We start from the raw sequence: 19390 nt of genomic DNA, 5'->3' as shown, positions 1-19390 counted from the left end.
GAGCTCAGTAGGATATCTTCCATTTAAAAATGCTGATTTAAAAAAAAAGGAACATGAAATGCTTACTTGCTGGCAGCAAACTTTTTCATAGGGATGTCTTTCACCAAAGACACTCTCAACGAAGTAACCTGCTACTCAGGAAGTCCCATGGAGATGCATGGGAATCTTCTGTTCTAAACTTCAAATATTCTGTATCCAAAGTGGAGAAGCTTTACAGGACAGACTTAGGTGTCATAGGGTGGCTGAAACAATCTACCAGCTTCTTCCCTTCTCTTTCCCCTGCCCTCAGTTGTCTTAGTCCTGCTGCTTTCTCACTGTTCACTATCTCAGGTGGTTATCCATTAGTGGTGAGAAAGTTTAATTCACTAAACCAGAAGAAAATTATTCAACTTTTTTTCTGGGCTAACAAGCTCTATCAGTTAAGTAAGAGGTTAAACAAACATTGGAGGCAACATGAGGTGGAGGGCAAGGAGTGCAAGGATAACTTACTGTAATATCCCTGACTGATAAAAGTTGTACTGTTAGAATAAACTAAACCTCTGAACTCAGCTTTGACACTACATCTGTGCACTAGTATCACAGAAACATGATTATAAACTGACCACACAAACAACAGATTTGACTAGAAGGCTGCTTGAGGTCAGTGCCTTTATAATTCAAATAAACCTGTAATCCTTTAGTTCCAAAGATGTCCTTTGTCTCAGCATTACAAAAGGCAAAGAATGTGAATTTACAACTTAAATTACCTGTATCTTTTCAAAGTGAGCAGGTAGCAGTGGATGCACTTTTCTGGAAAGGGACTGAAATACAGTGTACTTTTCATTCCCCAAGCATGGTGTGAGCTCTTAAAAAGCAGATAAGACAAATTCAAAAGCTACAATATGTCAGTTCCCAACCCTATCTTAGGTAAAACAAAGTCTGACCACCTTTGACGCCAAGCTACTCCAGTACTGATTGAATCCTATTCAACAAACTCAGACTTTTTTGAAAATACTTCATAACTCCCCACAAGTACGCTCTCTGTTTACATAACTACAGAGTGGTCAAAGGGGATTTAGCAGCATTGCAACAATGGAAGTTGCAGGGACAGGGAAGGACTGGAATGCCAGGGGTTGCAGGCTCTTCCCTCTGCACCTTTCATGTCTTCATGAAAAAAAAAAAACATATTCTGGCTGCAGGGCACTCTTAGCCTTAGGAAAAAATATCTGCTTTCAGTTGCCTAAAAGGGACTATTCTAAGCCCAAACTTTTACTGAAATGTAAAGGGTTTCTAGTGCCCTGATTGGTTTGCAGTCACACCAAAATTTTTTTATGTGCACTGTAACCTCTTCCCAGCTCCCCAGGAAACTGAGGCATACCCATGGTTTTAAATGCTTGAGCTGAAATTATATCACTTCAGGTGTTCTCAATAGGATTCCTTCCTGTAAAGAAACTAAAGAAGTAAAATACTGTCCAAACTGCTGCAGGAAGAGAACGGACCCAACAGCACTGTCAGTGGCTGACAAATAACTGGGTTCCTGTGCCACAAGCAGCAGCCCATAGAGCAGCTCACTGAAAACCCAAACAAGCCTTGCAGCCTCTGGCTTTAGAGCAAGAACTAGAGGACCTGAGGACCTCTGACCCATGTTCTGAAACAGACCTTATAAATGTACTTCCCACCCCTGCAGGCAGCTTAATGACCTGTACAGGCCATTTCTGACACCCGCTTCAGAGCCTCACCTTCACCCTCATTGAAGCTTTTTGGCATGAAACAAGATGGTGCTGCATTTGCACAAGGCACCATCCCATTGGTGTATTTTTGAGGAAGGAGGTGGAGTGAGGAGAAGCAAGAAGCCTCAGTAGCAAAATTTCCAGTGTTCAACCTTTATTTTTCAGTGTTCAGCACTACTATCACCAGGTGTAATATTTGTTTCACACTGCTATTCTTAACACATTTTTTAATCTACACCCTAAGAAACGTTAAGTCTAAAATACTTGCAAAATTGAATTGCTTTCTAGAAAGGCCTGAAACAAAGTGATCACCCTTTGGAGAGCTGTTTGTGCAATGACTGATCATCTCTTTGTTGGCATTCCCAGGGATCACAGTGGGGTTCAATTGCATTCTGCCAGGGCAGAACACAAAAGAAAGGCTGTCACAGTTGGATGAGTGTGTAATCTAGGAAACCAACCTGTGGGTGCCAGATATTAAACATACAAATAAATGGGGCCTGAGTTTTAAGTTGATGCCAGGTTTGGGAATTTGGTTTTAGTTTCTTTCTACTATAATAATAGTGTCTTAAACCAGAGCCTTTAGGTGTCTCAAAAACTTTCTGAAAAATCTTAAATTTTGCAAAAAATAATTTTTAAATTTTTAATTAATTTTTGTAAAAACTGGAAAAGTTAGAGAATTTGGATAAAAATCAAACAGCTCAACTGTTTTCCACTCTTCATTTTGCAAGCATATAGTGCAAGTCTTTGCTTGAAATGTTTCCTTTCCAATATCAGCGTATGTTAAAAAATCTGAGTGGCACATATCCTGCCCCAGTTCAATACATAGAAAAAGAGCCAAAATATTTTCCTTCAGATTACCAGCTTAAAACAAACTTGCCTGGATACACAAGTCCCCAGCCTTGTTTGCATGTACTTGTTTAGTGCCCAAATAAAAAAATCTCACAGTTCTAGCTCTGTTTAAACATTTAACTTCTTTCTACAATAAGAACACATAGCAAAGACCTTGCATCCATCTGAATATGAAAACTGGGTGAGCAGGACAAGCAATAATTTAATATGTAGCTTTGTACTAGCATATCTTTCTCCTTTCCCTGTGTTTAATGATCTACTTCCCAGTGCTTATTCCATGCAACTATTTTTGGTTTGTTTTTTTTTTCTTCACTGATCTTTATGAGATCATTTAAATATTTGCATAAGCTTCAGTAAGTATCAGTTTGTTTCCTGAGAGGGTTACATTCTTCACTCTTGCTTTGAATGTTTTAAATACCCGCTATCACTGCTGTAACTCTAGTTCTCCATCATTCATTAGTTCTAAAACAGATCTGCACAAATAGACCATATAATTGAACTAATGAGATATGGGTGGTAAGTTTATGTAAATACAGCCTGAATGAAAGGTAGAATGTCTGCATAGCTTAGATAATCTTATTCTTCACATTGCAGTGAAGATGACACTGCATGCCCTACATCTATTAATCTCCATGAATTCAATGAATGTTCTGCCTTATTCTTTCAGCTTCTTTATGAGACTACCTTTATGTTACTAAATTTGAAGTAACACAGTCCCAGCCAAAAGTTAAAGCAGAACTGTAGGCTGTAACACATTTGATTACTTAGGCATTTTAGTATCACTGTCCATCTCCATCTGTATGAGGTTTAACCCTGGCACTGGACAAGACAGTTTATGAAAACTAAAAAACATGCAGGAACTATTGGCAGAGGAGTGAAAGAAATATACTGTTAGTGCTTGTACAAATTATGAGAAACCCATTAAAGTTCAATCATTTTGTGGATAAGTAGAAACATTCCCAGAGGCAAAGTGGGAGGATAAATCTCATGAGTTTGAGCTTCTGATGTTTCCCAATAGCCATTTTTGCTGTGGGAAGTAAGGTGGAGGGTGCAGGGATGGACAGAGTCTCTGTATGGTCCATCTCTGTCCGGATCATCTTAAGGCTGTGGGCATTTGGATGAAGGTCCGTGTCCTCACTACCACCAAGTACAGTCAAGCTGCCTGGCCACTCTGGGTGCCATACCAAAAGGTAAGTGATGACATAGGTCCCAAACTTGGACTGGTGTATAGTGTTCACAGGAGGTAGGAAGGTGGTCAAGTAAAGGTGGTCAGGTACCCTTTCCCTCCTCCCAGAAATCAGAGCCCAGGCAGGGGCATGTCCCACCGGGCAGTCTAACTGGTGTGTTACGCGTCCTGGCCAGGAGCACGTTCTTTGGGAAGAGACCTTCCTGATGTGAGAAAGCAAGGGGAACATGAAAAATCACGTAAATGTATCATTAAATGAATTACTTTTTCAAAAATTAGAGCAAGGGAGTTAAGATTATCATTCTACTATGTATATTTCTTTGCTTTTTAGGAGTGAGGCTTACTTTTTGTATGGTCTGTAGTGTGATGCCTAGAACCAAAGGAGTGAAAGCAGCTGCTGGCTGCAAGATTCAGCATTGTGCTGAGCTTCAGCAACAAAATGCTGCCTTGTATAATCATACTGGCACAACAATAGAGATCCAGGTGCACCTGAGATATGCTGCCATTGTGGGGCCAGGGAAGAGTCACACATGCAGATAATAAAGAAAATAGAATTATTGAAAAAGGATGCTCCTGTAATTCTCTTCTCTACCAGTTAACAGTGTAAATGATGACCAATGTAAATTCAGTTTGCCACAGTCTTAATACTATCATGACCTGAAGGGCAGTTCTGACAGTAGCCTTTCATTCAGGTTTTTCTTACTATACTTGAAAGCAGGGAGTGTTTTCATTCCAGTGAAACACTGTATCTTCCTTTCTTGCATTTTAAAGTTGTTTCAAGAACCCTAATGCTTTATGCAGCAGATTTTTTTTATTCACAAGAACATTTTTTGCCAATCTTCAACGTAAATATGTCTTAATTGGTTTCCAGACATTCTATCAGTGCTAAGCACTGACATTTCAAATCCCATTCCTCTTTGATTCAGTATTCCTGGAACTCCATTTAAATCCCTTCTAGTGTGTGTGACAGGGGAAAAAAAAATCACTGACTGAAGGGGAGATAATAGTTGGGAAGTGAGTATATGAGTACTTTCAAAATCCATACATCTTAAGGTAAACACTTTTAAAATGAGAATATAAACACGGAAATTCTGTTCTCATGACCACCTCCTTGAAAAGTAAGAGACAAAACCAGAATGCTTATGGTTTTAAATGTTAATTTTTCAAAAATACCCTTCAGTTTTCATATCTGCATTTATTGTGTCAGCCTTCCTTAGCTTGGTTAGAGCAGTTAACGGAATAAAAGACTTTGACTTTCTAAGAGTTTCTCAATAGTGACTTAAAATCACCAAAATCTCTTCCTACTAAGCTTTTCAAAAATTTCACAGGCTTTCTGAAATATGCCAAAGACCAGTTTAATATTTAGGCCCTGAGTGAAGCTAGATTGAATATGATACATTTTTTATCCACTCTTATTATCCTTAGGCTATATCTCTTTGAGTTACATATTTCTTTTCTTGCCTGTAAAGAGATGAACACTGGTGAATGATCAATTTGCAAAACATACTTTACCAGGTTTCTCACATCTGACAATTCTTAGTAAGAATTTAAGAAGAAGTTATAAAAATGCAGTAATTCTCTGGGGTCACCATTACTGAAGACACATAAGCAGATTTGGGTTTGTTTAGGAAAGGTGAGATTTAAAAAGGGAAATGAAAATGCATACAAAGAGAAACGGAACTAAAATAATCACTAAGTTAAACTTATCTTTCTCATGAATATACTCCACAAAAGCTCTGTTTACAAGAGGTTTACTGACACCCAGCTGAAGAACTTGGGAGCAGTTGTGTAGTTCTCTCAAATTTATGATTTTTATCCTACTAAGCCTCCACAGCAACAGACATGGAAAATTATTTGAGAATCCCATCCACTCATCCTCAACTCTTGGTACATTCATTCCAGTGGTAATCTATTGTGACTTTCAATGATTATGTAAATCAGTTACATGCCTAACTCTAAAATTGATGAACACTCAGAAGGGTGATTCAATGTGCCCTGAAACAGACTTCTCCAGCAGAAGGGATGAACTCATTTGAGGATGTTAATCTCTTCCAACTGACTTGAGATGTAGCTCAGAGGGCTATGTTAAGGTAGGTAGTCACAGTCAGCTGAGATGATCCCACTCCACCAACATGGTACTAGCTAGCGTACAATATCCCTCCAAATGAAACACTAGCACTTCTCCATACACAGGGATTGTGTGAAGGCCAGACACAGACATAACCTGAAAGGGATATTATGCAGAAAATGAAAGCACCTTCATTGCTACAGCTAGTAAAGAAAAGATTAGTGCTAAATTAGGTGCTTCAGTCTTATTCACAACAATCAAACACTGTGAATATTGATTCTGTGATCTCAATACGCACAGTGTTTGGATTGGAGTATACAGTTTAAGATTGTTCAGACATCTGGACCGTGGCTGATGAAAAGGTTAGGACCACTTTGTAAAGAAAAATAAACGGGCAAGACAACTATGTACAAAACAATAAATGGTAATTCACCCCCAGTGGACAGCAAGGTTGGTAAGACTCCTGATCCAATCACATAGGGCTATGATTCTTTCCTTTCAGAAATGCTTTCAGGCCTTGTAACCAAATTCACTGTTGTGTGGCATTAGACCTGATTGTGATGCCCTTACTCATATAAAACTCAGTGCAAATTGTGTCTAACTTAAACTGGCAGCATTAGGCCTCATTGATGTTTTGACTAAGGACTTAATTCTAAACAGATGGCTGCTCACACGTACAGTGGCAGTTGCGTTGGTATGACACAAACTTGTCTACCATTACATCTTAAAGACTGTGGTTGCCACTAAATTAAGTCAGCAAAAGACAAGTTAATCTTCTTTGCTTCATACTCAGATCAACACTAAAGATTGTGATGGTGATCACTGAACATTCCAGTTTGATTAAAAGCAGCTTGCATTTTTCCCTTTACTATTAGTACTACAAAAACTGAACTCAGTTTTAATAAGAGACTAAAATGTGAAATAGGAAAAGCTGACAGATCTTTCATATGGTTTCTTAATGGTCATAAATTTACAGCACTACATCAATGAAAGAAAAACATGAAATATTTTAATCTTTATTGAATCCTCTGTCATTAATAATTATCACATAGCTAGTTTGTACAGTCTAATTTTTTTTCAAATAACAAATTTATTCCAGTTTCAAGTAATACTGAATGATATCATTCTCATCATCTTGTACAAACAAGATGTTAAGTTTCTTTTTCCTTTAACAAATCCAGAGGGAAGAAATAAAAATACCTTGCATCTCATTCAAATTCATAACCTCATAAACCATGCTAGCCAAAACAGAAGATGCGCTATTTTGGACAACATGCACATAGGCACAAAAGATATTGTGCTTAATGAAACATTGCCTAAATCCAAAACAGGAAAATGCACTTTTGTGGTAGTGAGAAAATAGCAAGAAGAGTGAGAACAAGAGTGAACACATTGACCATAAGGATCCTGTCCTGTTAAATTCATCAAGGTGCACAGGCAGAAAACACCCTCATGGTCCTCTGCCTGATGTGTGGCTGCAGCTTATCCCATAGATAAGCTGTTGAAGTCCCAAGAGCCATCTGACACATAGTGTGTGGGGGTTCCAGCAGGGTACTCTCTGAATGCCATTGTCTCACCCCCTCCTCGTTTCCAGAGGCTGATGAGGCTGGCAGTGTGGTGCTTGTCCCAATGGTTTCACACAGCTCTAGATTTCCTTTGAGCTCAGTTCTGGTCACAGCAGTGCCAAACACCTCCAGATTGTCACAACTGAAATGATGCCGAGCTTTACAAGTGATTCAGGAACAAGTGATAATCAGTTCTCACTCATCAGCACGTAGTTCCCTGGGATGTACCAGTGAGATGTCCCAGCCATCTAATACTCCAAGTCAGGAGTATTATCCACATCAGGGCATGGCCCTGAACCATTCACCAGATGGTTCAGTTTGCATCTGACTAAACGCTCATTTTGCTGCTGAACAAATATAACTGGCCATGCTCCTCAGCCATTGCACCCCCAACGACCTGCGTGAGTAGTTGTTAATGCCAAGAACAAAGTAGCACTGACAAGTAACAACAAGATAATCTGAGCTGCTGTTCCTGTTTTTGCAGTAACTGTCTCCCACCATCTCTCTGTGCCAGCTCATGCACATTTTCAAGAATCCAAGCTGGTGGTGGCCAGAGAGAAGGAAATCATTCCTCTTAGTTGAAAGAGAACCTGAAGAGGTCATTTACCTCATCCAAAAAGCTCTGGAGCATCCCTGTTCTTCAGTATCACAGTTTATTTTGCCACTTTTTACAGATTCTGCAAGAGATCTTTTACTACTTTTAAATCAAATGCTCTGATTGTAGGATGACTGTTGAACTTGCCAGCATGATTTTGTTAAGAACACCAAATATCACTTCTCTCTGTTTCTGAAACTACTTAGCCTTCCTAAGAAGAAATTAAGAACTGCTCTAACACAACCTGGGTGGAGAAGCTGACAGCAATAAAATTTAGGAACTTATTTCTTAATCTGTATTTAAATATTTGATGAGTTAGATCAATGCATGTTTTTATTAAGTACCTTGCTGCTTTGTCAGCCTAAGGTTATAGGCAAGTTATATTTCTTTTGTGTTGCCCTGGTAGTAAAGGTCAGTGAAAATTACTCACTTTCAAAATGCCTTTTTGTATCCATTTCTCTCTTACTTGGGCGGAGGATTCCTTATACTCTTAATAATTGTACTGATGATTTTCATACAAGGGGACTGATGACAGGCTAAGGGAAATCAGGGCTGATACAGAGAGTTTGGAAAGCCTGTTGCAGAACATCTGGAAATGTAGCCAAGAGGAATTTGTGAGAGGAAAACATCTGATCCCCTCCAGCCTTATAATTTTGTTCATTTGTTCTCTAGCACCTGTGCTGAATCATGTAGCCTTGCAAGTTTGTACATTATAGTGGCCACATTAAAGGAAAGATGCCAGTAAACACAAGAAAGGAAAGGATGGGAACCTTGATGGGGATATAGAGGTGGCAGCATTGTGCAGTGCTGAAGACATGGGAATACACTCATTCTGGTGGAAAATGCAATGTGCTGAGAGAAGAAATGACCTTCAGAGTCCCTGACTGACACTGTGAGTCCAGACAAGGTAGGCAAAAGAAATTCCAGGAACTGTTGGGGGCTCCTTGACTTGCTTTGTATTTGACTGCTGGGGCAGTAGGAATCCAACAAAAGCTCATGTGTAGCTGTCCCTCAGGACAGCCTCTAGGTGCATGGGCAGTTATTATATCTTAATTTCTGATACTAATTGGAATGTTTCCAAATTATTGACACAAACAGTGGCATAAATCACATACATTATCTTTACATTTCATTTGATATGTAGAAGCAGGGAGACAGAATAACAGGTCTCGGAGATACGTCTCTTTTTTGAGAGAAGTGTGAAGCTGGCACAGCAGATGATGGACACAGCTGAAGGCACTGTGTGTCCTTGGGCACTCTTTTTCTTCAGTGCACAGATATGTTTCTACAGCATGGTGCTTCCCTGACTCTCCCTCTTGCACCCTGTGCTCTCTGACTTTCTACATTCCATGGTCTGAGTGACAGATACACAAAAAAGAGTCCACTGGAGTCCTTGCATATTGTCCATGAATTTGTCCTTTCCTTTTATCACAGAACAAAACGGATTTTTTTTGCCCGCAATTTCACTGTGAACACTCTAACTTGAATATCTGATCTCACCTCCACATTGGGTGCAGGATGCAGCAAGTAGTAGAGGACATGCCCCAGGAAAACTCCAGCCCTCCCAGTAGGTAGTAGGAAATTCACCATTACCATTCCCTGGTGAATAGGGGGCATGCTGAGGTAGTTTTCTTAGATTGTTTTGATATTACTAAGGTGGGATTTAAAGTGTTCAGCAACAGCTTTTGAGACCTACAGTTCATCCTGTTAGGGAACAGCACCCTGAAGACCTATTTACTCTAAATTTTAAAAAAGCAAAAATCTATTTATCATTTATCAAATTATTTCCATTAATTGTTCCAATATAATTCTTATATTCTTAAATTCTGAAATCTTCTAACCAAGCACATAGCACAATAAGCATTTTAAACACTAAAATACTGATAATAAGAACAAAATTGTTTCACCTGTGGGTTTTTTTGTAGTTTACATTGTTCTCCAACAAATTGTGAGGAAAAAGAAATATTTCTCCTACAACCGTTTTTGCTTTCAAGTACTTTGTTAGAAAAAAATCTATTTTCGGTACCAGTAGAATTCATCATAGTATGACAGGAAAGCAAAATTGTTTCATTTATAAGATCTTGTAACAGCGTGAAGCTAACCCCATGGTCTCTGAGACAGAAATCCTGCCAGCTGTAGACTTATAAAGAGTTAGCAGAGAAAAAGAAGTTTCTCAGATGGAGCTGTTAGTCATGATATGAAGAATGTGTGTCCCTTACAGATGTTATAGTTATTTGCATGATAAATCCTGATCATCACCATAGGAATTTTGCAGCCTTCCTTTAAGTTAATGCTCAAGTTCCAATTAATCTTCTTTTGACAGTGTTTGTCTAATATTTCAGTGTTGAACAACATTTTCAGGGTTACATTTGCAGTGAGCCTATTGGGTACTTTAAATGCTGTATTTCTGACTTTGTACTTGCTTTAGAAAGACTTCCTCTAATTCTTCAATGCTTCACAAATATTTCTAGGAAAGACAAGTATAATAGCATTGATAAATGTTTATTAAGGGCATATCTAGACTTGCAAGTTAACTGGAATTAACAGTGGGGTTAATTTAGAGCAAGCAATAGTTGTGGAACAACTCCCTAGGAAAAAAAAATGTATTCTATAATAAAATTACCTCATTCTCATGTTCAACACTTGAACTGTTTTGAGTAACATAAGATAAATGGGAACAAAGCATGTTTGTTCCAGTTTGTGGGATCATTACTTTACTTAGGAACGACAGTCTAGGGAATTCAAAATGAAATGAGGGATGTGAAAATACCTTAAGGTGTCTCCAAGAATCTTGAGGTTGCATAAATACAGACTCAGATGCCAACAGCCCTTTTTAAACCAACTCTACACTGACACTTTCCAAAGGCCTGTGTAATGCAGAACAGGGTGCTACACAGGGCTCTGCACCCCCAGACACAAAAGAGGGGTTTTTTTACAAGGATGCCATCACCCATGCACCTTGAGTGAACAGGGTGCATTCACTCAGCAGGAGGTCTGGGATTATTGTCTGCTTTGGAAAAGTTATAGCAAGTTCTTTGGTTGGGAAACAACCAGATGGTGCCAGTATCTTCGCTTCCTCTGCTCTTACATATTGGGAACAAAAGAGAAACTTAGAGTCCTTGTGCCATCTGACTGTCAGGATCAGCTTCTTGGTGGAAGAACTGAGTGCTCTTCCTGTGAAGAGAAGGCAGCTGTACCTCTCACAATGATAAGGGGGTTTTGAGCCTTGGTGTTGCTTGGTTTTAACAGCTAGCCTTGGTTGTTAAGGGTATCTTTACAACCAAGATACCCTTGAAACCTGTGCCAAGAGACACAGCACTGATGAGACCGAGGTGTTAAACCTTAGTAATTCTCTGTCCCAAGTACAGGGTTTGGGGCAAAGATTAAAATGGGACCAGGAGCCCAGGGCAGAAAGGCCTGGTGACATGTGCTGAGCACACCACAGCTGCAATGGTGCCAAACTTTTACCACTAGCCGCGGGAAAGCCATGTCCCTGCCTTTGCTGCCAAGGGAGCGGCAGGCAGGACGGTGTACCTCACAGGAGAACTGCTTCAAAAGAAACTCAGAAATCTACTTGTAGCTTAAGCCACCAAGCAAAGTGAAGCTCTGCAGAGAGCATTTTTCCTTTAGCACAGAAGCAGACATGTGACATTCTGCTCCACACCCTAGTTTTGGTAACTGCACTAAAATAAAGGGGGTAATGGCAGAAAATGTGTGAAGCTGTCCCTCATGCAATCCCTCTGTTTTGTCAAGATCCAAAAATCAATCTTAGCATAGAGTTTATTCAAGAAATATTTAAAGCAAGTAACGTCAAACTCACAGACTAAAATCATAATAGGAGCAAGATGACACAAATGTAAAAGATGTAGGCATTGGCTATTTAAATGCTTCCTGCTGTAGATTTCACTTCTATATAGTTCCAAAGATAAAATCTAATGTAGAAAGAAAAAGCAATGTAATGCCTCACATTTCAAGCCCACTGGAATAATGGAATACAGGAACTGGGATAAAAGGAAACTTACTATTCCATAAACAACCTGATTAATATACATTTTAAAATTCATAACATTATAAGCAGTTATAATCACAGCATTAAGCAAACTATATAGAAGATAACATTAGTCTAAAACCAAAATTTCCATAATAATATCAGGTTTCCTGTTTAGAACAGACTTTTCATCTTAACAAAAAATGTATTTTGAATTACCTTTTCAAGCAATGGACATTTCACCTAGCTTCAGGACAATAGCCTATTCTTAATTTATTACTGTTTTACTTTAAGGAACACCTAGGAATAGTGAACTGAATAAGTAACAGTCTCCCCTGTTTGCTGTCCTGTGTTTTTTGTCTTGTTAGATATACATTAACCTGTTAGGCTGACCTTCACTTCCCTCCCAGTTCCTACAACACATTACAATTCTTTATAAAGACATCTTGGGAGAGACTGCCTTTTGGTAATCCTCCTCAGTTGAGCTCTACAGACTGGTCTGGCATGCATTGTGTACCTGCATCTGTCACGAAAATTTGATGACAAATCATCTGTTTCCTGACAGAGAGGCTGCACTGACTTCAAATTCCCATGAAATGTTTTTGTCCACCAGGAAGAAAACCATTTGCTCTATTGCAGTGATCATTTTCAAACTTCAATCCTCCATTTGATTTAGTCTGTATTATCATTTATTTGTATTACAGTTTTTCTGGATCAATTAAAGCCTGTTGTAAGATACATCTTCTCTATCATCTTTTGGGAAAATGTAAAGAGACCGGAACTAACGAAAGGAATGAAAGCAAATGTTTCACAGTAACAATCAATGCTGTTTTCAGAGGGTGAGAAATGAAGATCCTTTTTAAGGCTGACCTACCCCAGTTTGTTTAAAACTAAGCTGAACTTGAACTGATAAACTACTCTTTTGAGATTAACCTGAATAGTGTACATTCAGTAAAACACTGTAAATGTAAACATACCTGAATTGGAGTCAAACTTTGTTTCTGACCTGAAAAAGAAAATAAAAAGATCGTAAGTTACAAGAATTGCTTTATGCCATAAAAGCCATTTGTCAGACTGATCCCTCCAGCAAATACCATCTTTAACCAGACTGTCTAACTCTGTACATTAACATTTAATGCATTCAAAGGCATTTGAGCCCAAATAATGACTATTATCTTTAATATTTTACTGTTTTATATGCTGTAGTTACAAAGAAGATATTTTGAAAGGCAGATCACTAAATGAAGAAAATAAAATATAAATTTGAATTAGGATTAAATTATATACTGTGAATCATAGCATACAGTTGTTTGTATGAATTAAATAGTTTCCATTCATTTTCATTTTTGAAAAGTCATTAGGAGGATTTAACTCATTCATGGATGTTTCCAATCTATTTTTGAAGCAGATACCATTTCATTAATGTCATATGTATTGTAGTCAATGATCTGTACTTAATTGTGCAACATCCTAGGAGGTTTTTGTTTGTGTGTGTCTTCAATTTACTCATTCTGCACACAGGAGTAAGTGGTTTGATTTTCTTAAAAGTGGGGGGTGGGAGAGAGGAAGGGAGCCAGACCCAAATTTTAACTTGTTTTAAAGTCTTTGCAAAAAGACAATGATGTGTGCTTTACGCACCATTAGCTTTGGTCCTGCACTGCAGATTTTTCTCTCCCTAACAAGTAGTGTTTTCTTCTAAGGACTTAGCTCTTAGCAAATGAACCCTATAACCTGTATATTTAATAAAAGGAAGAAAAAAATTAGCCCTTGTGGGAACATCATGTTTCAGATATCGGTTAATAATACTTGTAAATGTAGAAGCCTTTGAAGGTCTCACTTCAACTGTGGGAAAACTTAAGTTGGGTAATTACTCAAGATGCTGCTGATGTGCTGTCAAGCAGAATTAACCCTATGACTAGGGCTATCTACACAATCTGCTACAAGACAGCATTGTCTATATTGAGCTCTCAAACCAATTAACAGGCATGTTCCAATCAGATTTATATCGCCCACTAACAATCAGTTGCACACATGGTCATGGCTGTCACAGCAGGACACAAGGTCTGACCAGCAGGAGACCTGTTAAAGCATCTTATGTTGGCAGCAAAATGCATTTCCCCAGAAATTCTAAGGAGGAAGTATAATGTTGGATCCTTCTACATTGCATCAAGGAAGGAATGTATTTTTGGGAAGTTACAGTCCTTCTTTTTTCAGCAACAAATGACTGAAGCTCAAAAACTAATTGCAGATTTATTTTCAACTTTATTTTATAAGCTTCTACATGCTGTTACATGCACTCTATATTTTTATATAACTCACATTGTAATTGTATACCAAATATCTAAGCTACAGCAAATAAATATAAAATCAATTATAATCTGAAAAATTAACAGGTTCACACTATTAAAGTCATCAGAAAGGAAACAACTCTCTTCTCCCATGCTGCTAATTCTGCACCTTCCTTCAGTGTTCACAATATTTTGTCTTAAATATAACTCTCAGGAGATGAAAAGGTGAGAGGGAAAAGACATATCTTCATAATTAATATTTTTAGTACCACCAAAAGCACTGAACAAAGAAAGCACGTTGCTGACATGCCTTCACAAATATCAGCAGCATTATCTGCCCAGGGCACCAGCCCATGCACAGTTTGGCAGTGTAATTCAATTGGTATTTACACCAGCAGGATGAAGTCCCCACCCTGTGAAATGTGGTAACCTGGGGGAAATTCCACTGAGTTGGAATTAAAGCTACTTAGTCAGTGTTTCATTTACAATATTCTCCTCAAGCTGCTGTATACCTGCCTACACTATTCTCTCTTGCTCATCACAGTATCAGCAACACCTCACTACCTACATAGTCAAACACAACATATGAATCGTACCCTCAGCATCTGTTTATCTGCACAATCAGCTTCTTGTTGCCTAAATTGTAGATACTCCCTATTAGTGGGTCAAAGAGAGCTCTTGCTTCTCAGCCTGAATGCCTTGTTATGGACATATGCACTGCAATTTGTGGCTTCAACAAACTGGCCCAAGGGCCAAGGTGGCAGAGCGTGCATGGGGAGGAAGGTCACAGGGGTCACTGGGCACTGTAATTAGTACCAAAGCTCCAAACAGTCATAAATTACTGGACAACACATCAGAAAACTGATATGGGGGTGATAAATGAATCGAACTTTGTCTGGCAACAGCAGAATAGTTATGAAAGAAAACACAACATGGGAGGTAGTACTAGGAGCCATCAAGAGAAGGAGGGTCACCTGTGCTATGGTCACCATTTCCCTTTGGGAAAACCATGTAAAATTTAGGACACAATATTACAGAAACTGTTAGAGATCTGAATAAGGCACAGAAAAAAGTGGAGGAAAATAATGAAGCATCTTTAGCATTGCAAATAAGCAACAAAGGGCAAATGTGAGAGAAACACACTGCAAGAACACAGTCACCTTGGCTACTTGAAGGAAAGAAAAGCTTACAGCCATTTTAATGAAAGCAGCATTTTTCCCTTCTTCCAAGATTTATATCTGCTTCTCAACAGCACGTTACACAAAATGTCAGAAACTAATTGTGCATGTGTTAAAAATGCTTAACTAAAATATGGCCATTAAATAGGAAAAAAATAAATGCTGAAAGTACATTCCAAAGGGATGTTCTGCTACACACAAAAATATTCACTCTGACTCCTTTATACTTTTAAAACTACATTAACTAGAAGGAAAAATCTCCTCAGTACATTGTTTGTTATCATAGTACATACTCTGATACCCAACCTAAGCATCCTACCAAGCAAGATGCACATTACATAGCCAGGTCCTGACTGTACAAATTGTCTCTTATCATTTATCACAACCAGAGGGGAGCGCCTCAACACCATGCCCCACCCTCCCACCCCCAAATGAACAGATAATAGCTTTCTGCATATTTTCTCTACTTCTGTCTCTTATAAAGGAGTATTCTGAAAGCCAGGTGATCATTCATAAATACCTTTGGAAAGGAGTCTATACGCATAAAGAGGAACAAGAGGGTATTTGTGAAGTGCTTTTCATTTCCAACTTTGATATGGCTCAACTACACACAACACATGGCAATACAAACGTTAAGTAGGCTCAGCTACCAACACACAATGTGCAAGGAAATGGTGAGCTACTGGAAAGATTTAGCTAAGCACAAGCTGCTGCAATACTTGCAAAGATCCCAGGAATAACTAAGTCAAACACAAACAATATATGATAGTCATTTTATCTGTACTGCAAAGAGGTGCAGGGTTTCTACCTGTTATTCCTAAAAGACATCATATACCAGATCTTCAGACTGCCAAGTACAAAGCGAGAGTGAAAAATGGAGTAATGATAACCATCATGTGTTCCTATAGTGTGAATTTTAAACTACTGCCTTACTAAGTATGACTAAACTGCAGTTGTTCAGTGCCACAAATTAGAGTGTCAACAGACACACTAGAGCTGAAGTTAACACAGATCTGCTACTTGCCAGGGAAGCAGGCCTTTGTCAAAGAGAGAGGGAAGAGGACTTACTGCAGAACCTCTGCTGTTGTGTTACAACTGCCTTTTCTTTTACCTTTCATGATAAAGTATTTAACAGGTTTTTATAGGTTTTGTTGACGGAACATAGGGAACAGACTTTGGAAGCCCCACAACTCTCTCAGAAAGTACTCTGCAGTTCTGATCCTTGCATTATAACATGGAAGAAGTAATTTATTCCTCTTGGCTTTCTAGGCCTTTGCATTAGCAGTTTATACCAGGCTGCTCCTTTTCAAGGCTGTGTTTCAACTGTGCTAAGCAGAACATTGGTAGGGGCAGACATTCAATATACTACTTCTCTCTGAAAAGGACTTTGATAAAGATCTGTTACAGTCATAAAGATGATGCATCACTGTAGGATCATATTTAAAGGAAAATGGTCATATACTAAATGAACTAGCCTATAGTTAAAAAATATTCTAGTCCAGAGAGTTACCATGTTGTTTGTAATAGTGTTAGTATTAATGATTGTACCATGTATACTTAAGGGAATTATGAACATGATTGAGAATACTATAAATCATGTGAGAGTGCTTTGTCTTCTCTCCTTACACCTTTGGTATTTGATTTTCAAAGAATTTTATTCCATATTGGCATGGGCAGTTTGCTGAAGGGATGATGGCCTAGCAGGCTCCTGATGCAATCCAAGCCAGCCCATGTCCTGGTCCAGGTGACTGATTAGAACACAATCAATCCTCTCTCTCCCATATTTGCCTCCCAGTGGTACAGAATATACCTAGCTGCAGTATCTGTGTTCCTGCTACAGCATTGCTAGCATAAAGAAGGCCAGGACAGTAATGCTCAGTTGTGAACATATTCCTGGACACTGCACTGGCCCTCATCATGCTGATAAAAACCCTAGACAGGACCTAGGCAAACTGCAGGGGAGGCTCAGGCCAAGGACCAGAATGAACCAGGTCACTCAGTTTCAGAGTAAGGAGTTGATGTTAAAAACACAAGCCATGTCTTGTCACTTGACTCTAGGGCCAGAGAAGAGACTTTTGTCCATCTTGTTAAGTATAAACATAACCCTTCTGAAAATGTAAACCATTTCCTGGAAAGCAGTCACTGATCATACTCATGAGGTGAAGCTCCAAATAGCTTCTGGAAGCTCCTGAAACTCAAGGTTCCAGAAAGAAAAATGCAGCAGTATTCCAATGTAAAAATAAATACCTGATGTAACTACTTAGGAATTTTTAAGACCTGCACCATCAGGGAATTTGAGAAGTCCCCAAGCTTTAAGAACCAAGCAGAAAGAGCAAAGCTGAGCTTATTGCTGTGTTGTGGCCAGGGGACAGATCCTCTGATGTCTCAGGCAGCAAAATTACTAACAGATATTTCCCAGAGTTGGACATCCCTAATGCCTATCTCTCTTCAACCCTCATGTGGATTCTCATTATAATACAACAATATATATTATTTACCATAATTTTATCTGCTACAGTCTAGTAATATAGTTGAACTCTTGTTCAGGCCTCTCCTCAAAGAGAGCTTGAGTATGCTCTCTTTCCTGATTTTCTTATTGCTTTAAGGACTTAATATCTTTGAGGTTTAATAACTACTTCCCTGAAAAATTTGGCTGAAATTGTCAAATAGATTAAATGATACAGTTTTATTATTACAGAAGGATTGACACGGAGTCAGCATTACACTGTATTAGTTCCTCAAGAAGCCTGGTTAAAGAAAAAAATTCACTATTGACAGATGATGTGATAAATTTTGTTCTGCATATTGATGAAAAGCCAAATTCAAAATGAGCGTTTTAACGTCAGAAAACTATTTAGGTTGGACAATACTTTTAAGATCATTAAAGGTCCAACCATTAATCAAGAACTGCCAAGTTCACCACTAGACTTTGTTGCTAAGGGCCACATCTACATGTCATTTTATACCAGCAGTGATGGTGAGGAATAGTCTCTGGGTGAGTTCAGTCCAGAGAGACAGAATGTCTTTAATGTGAGAGCTATAAACAGATAAATATAGAAATATATACCTTCTGCAGTCATAATCCATAACAATTCACCCTACCTGATTTTTACTTGAGGTACATACGTGTACATACTTAAGCATAAAGGAGGTTAAAACCAGCTGAAAATTACTTCTTCCAAGCAGAGTGACTGATGAACAGTCAATACAAAGCAGAGTAAATTTCAAACAAGGGAAAAAATATATCAGACTTAAAAGTTTACAAAGAATATGTTGTACTTTTACACTGAAAATAGCAATGAAATTCATACTAGAATCAGTATCCATACAAGGACGGTAGAATCAGAATCTGTGCAAGGATCATCTCTGGTACTCAGCACTGGTGAGGCTGTATCTCCTGTTCAGTTTTGGGCCCCCCACAAGAAGAACTCCAGGTGAGGTGGTGGAGTCTGTCCAGAGAAGGATATGGAAGCTGTATGTAGGATCTGGAGCACAAAAAGGGTGCTCAGGGAAAGCCCTATCACTCTCTAAAACTACCTGAAAGAAGGGTGTAGCCTGGTGGGTGTTGAGCTCTTCTCCCAAGTGGCAAGCAACAGAACGAGAAAAAATGGCTTCAAGTTGTACCAGAGGAGGTTTAGATTGAACATTAGTGAAATTTCTTTGTAGAAAGCATTGTCAAGCACAGGAACAGATTGCCCAGGGAGATGTTTGGGTCACCAGGCCGGAAAGTATTTAATATATGTGTAGATATGGCGCTTGGGAACATGGTTTAGTGGTGGGCTTGGCAGTGCTGGATGAACAGTTGGACCCAATGATCTTAAAAGTCTTTTCCAACCTAGACAATATGTTGATCCCTACACTGGCGAGAACCAACTTACTTCAAACAAATGTCATTAAGTAGAAACCTGCTGGGATTGACAGTCTTCCAAGGAAATGAAGAGACAGTGAAGAGAGATGAAGTTGC

At 38.7% G+C, this 19390-nt stretch overlaps 1 protein-coding gene across 4 annotated transcripts in view; it reads right to left on the bottom strand.

Annotated features, from left to right (window-relative positions):
- Positions 1-19390, bottom strand: part of MSRB3 (methionine sulfoxide reductase B3) — an 81535-nt gene that overhangs the window by 21486 nt on the left and 40659 nt on the right. For all 4 annotated transcript variants that reach the window (XM_064701876.1, XM_064701879.1, XM_064701877.1 and 1 more), the window contains one exon: positions 12938-12966. In XM_064701876.1, the coding sequence (XP_064557946.1) occupies positions 12938-12966 (29 nt within the window). The remainder of the gene's footprint in view (positions 1-12937; positions 12967-19390) is intronic.

Source organism: Zonotrichia leucophrys, chromosome 1A (assembly GCF_028769735.1).
Source record: "Zonotrichia leucophrys gambelii isolate GWCS_2022_RI chromosome 1A, RI_Zleu_2.0, whole genome shotgun sequence".
Classification (NCBI taxonomy): domain Eukaryota; kingdom Metazoa; phylum Chordata; class Aves; order Passeriformes; family Passerellidae; genus Zonotrichia; species Zonotrichia leucophrys.
This window is presented reverse-complemented; position numbering and strand designations above follow the sequence as displayed.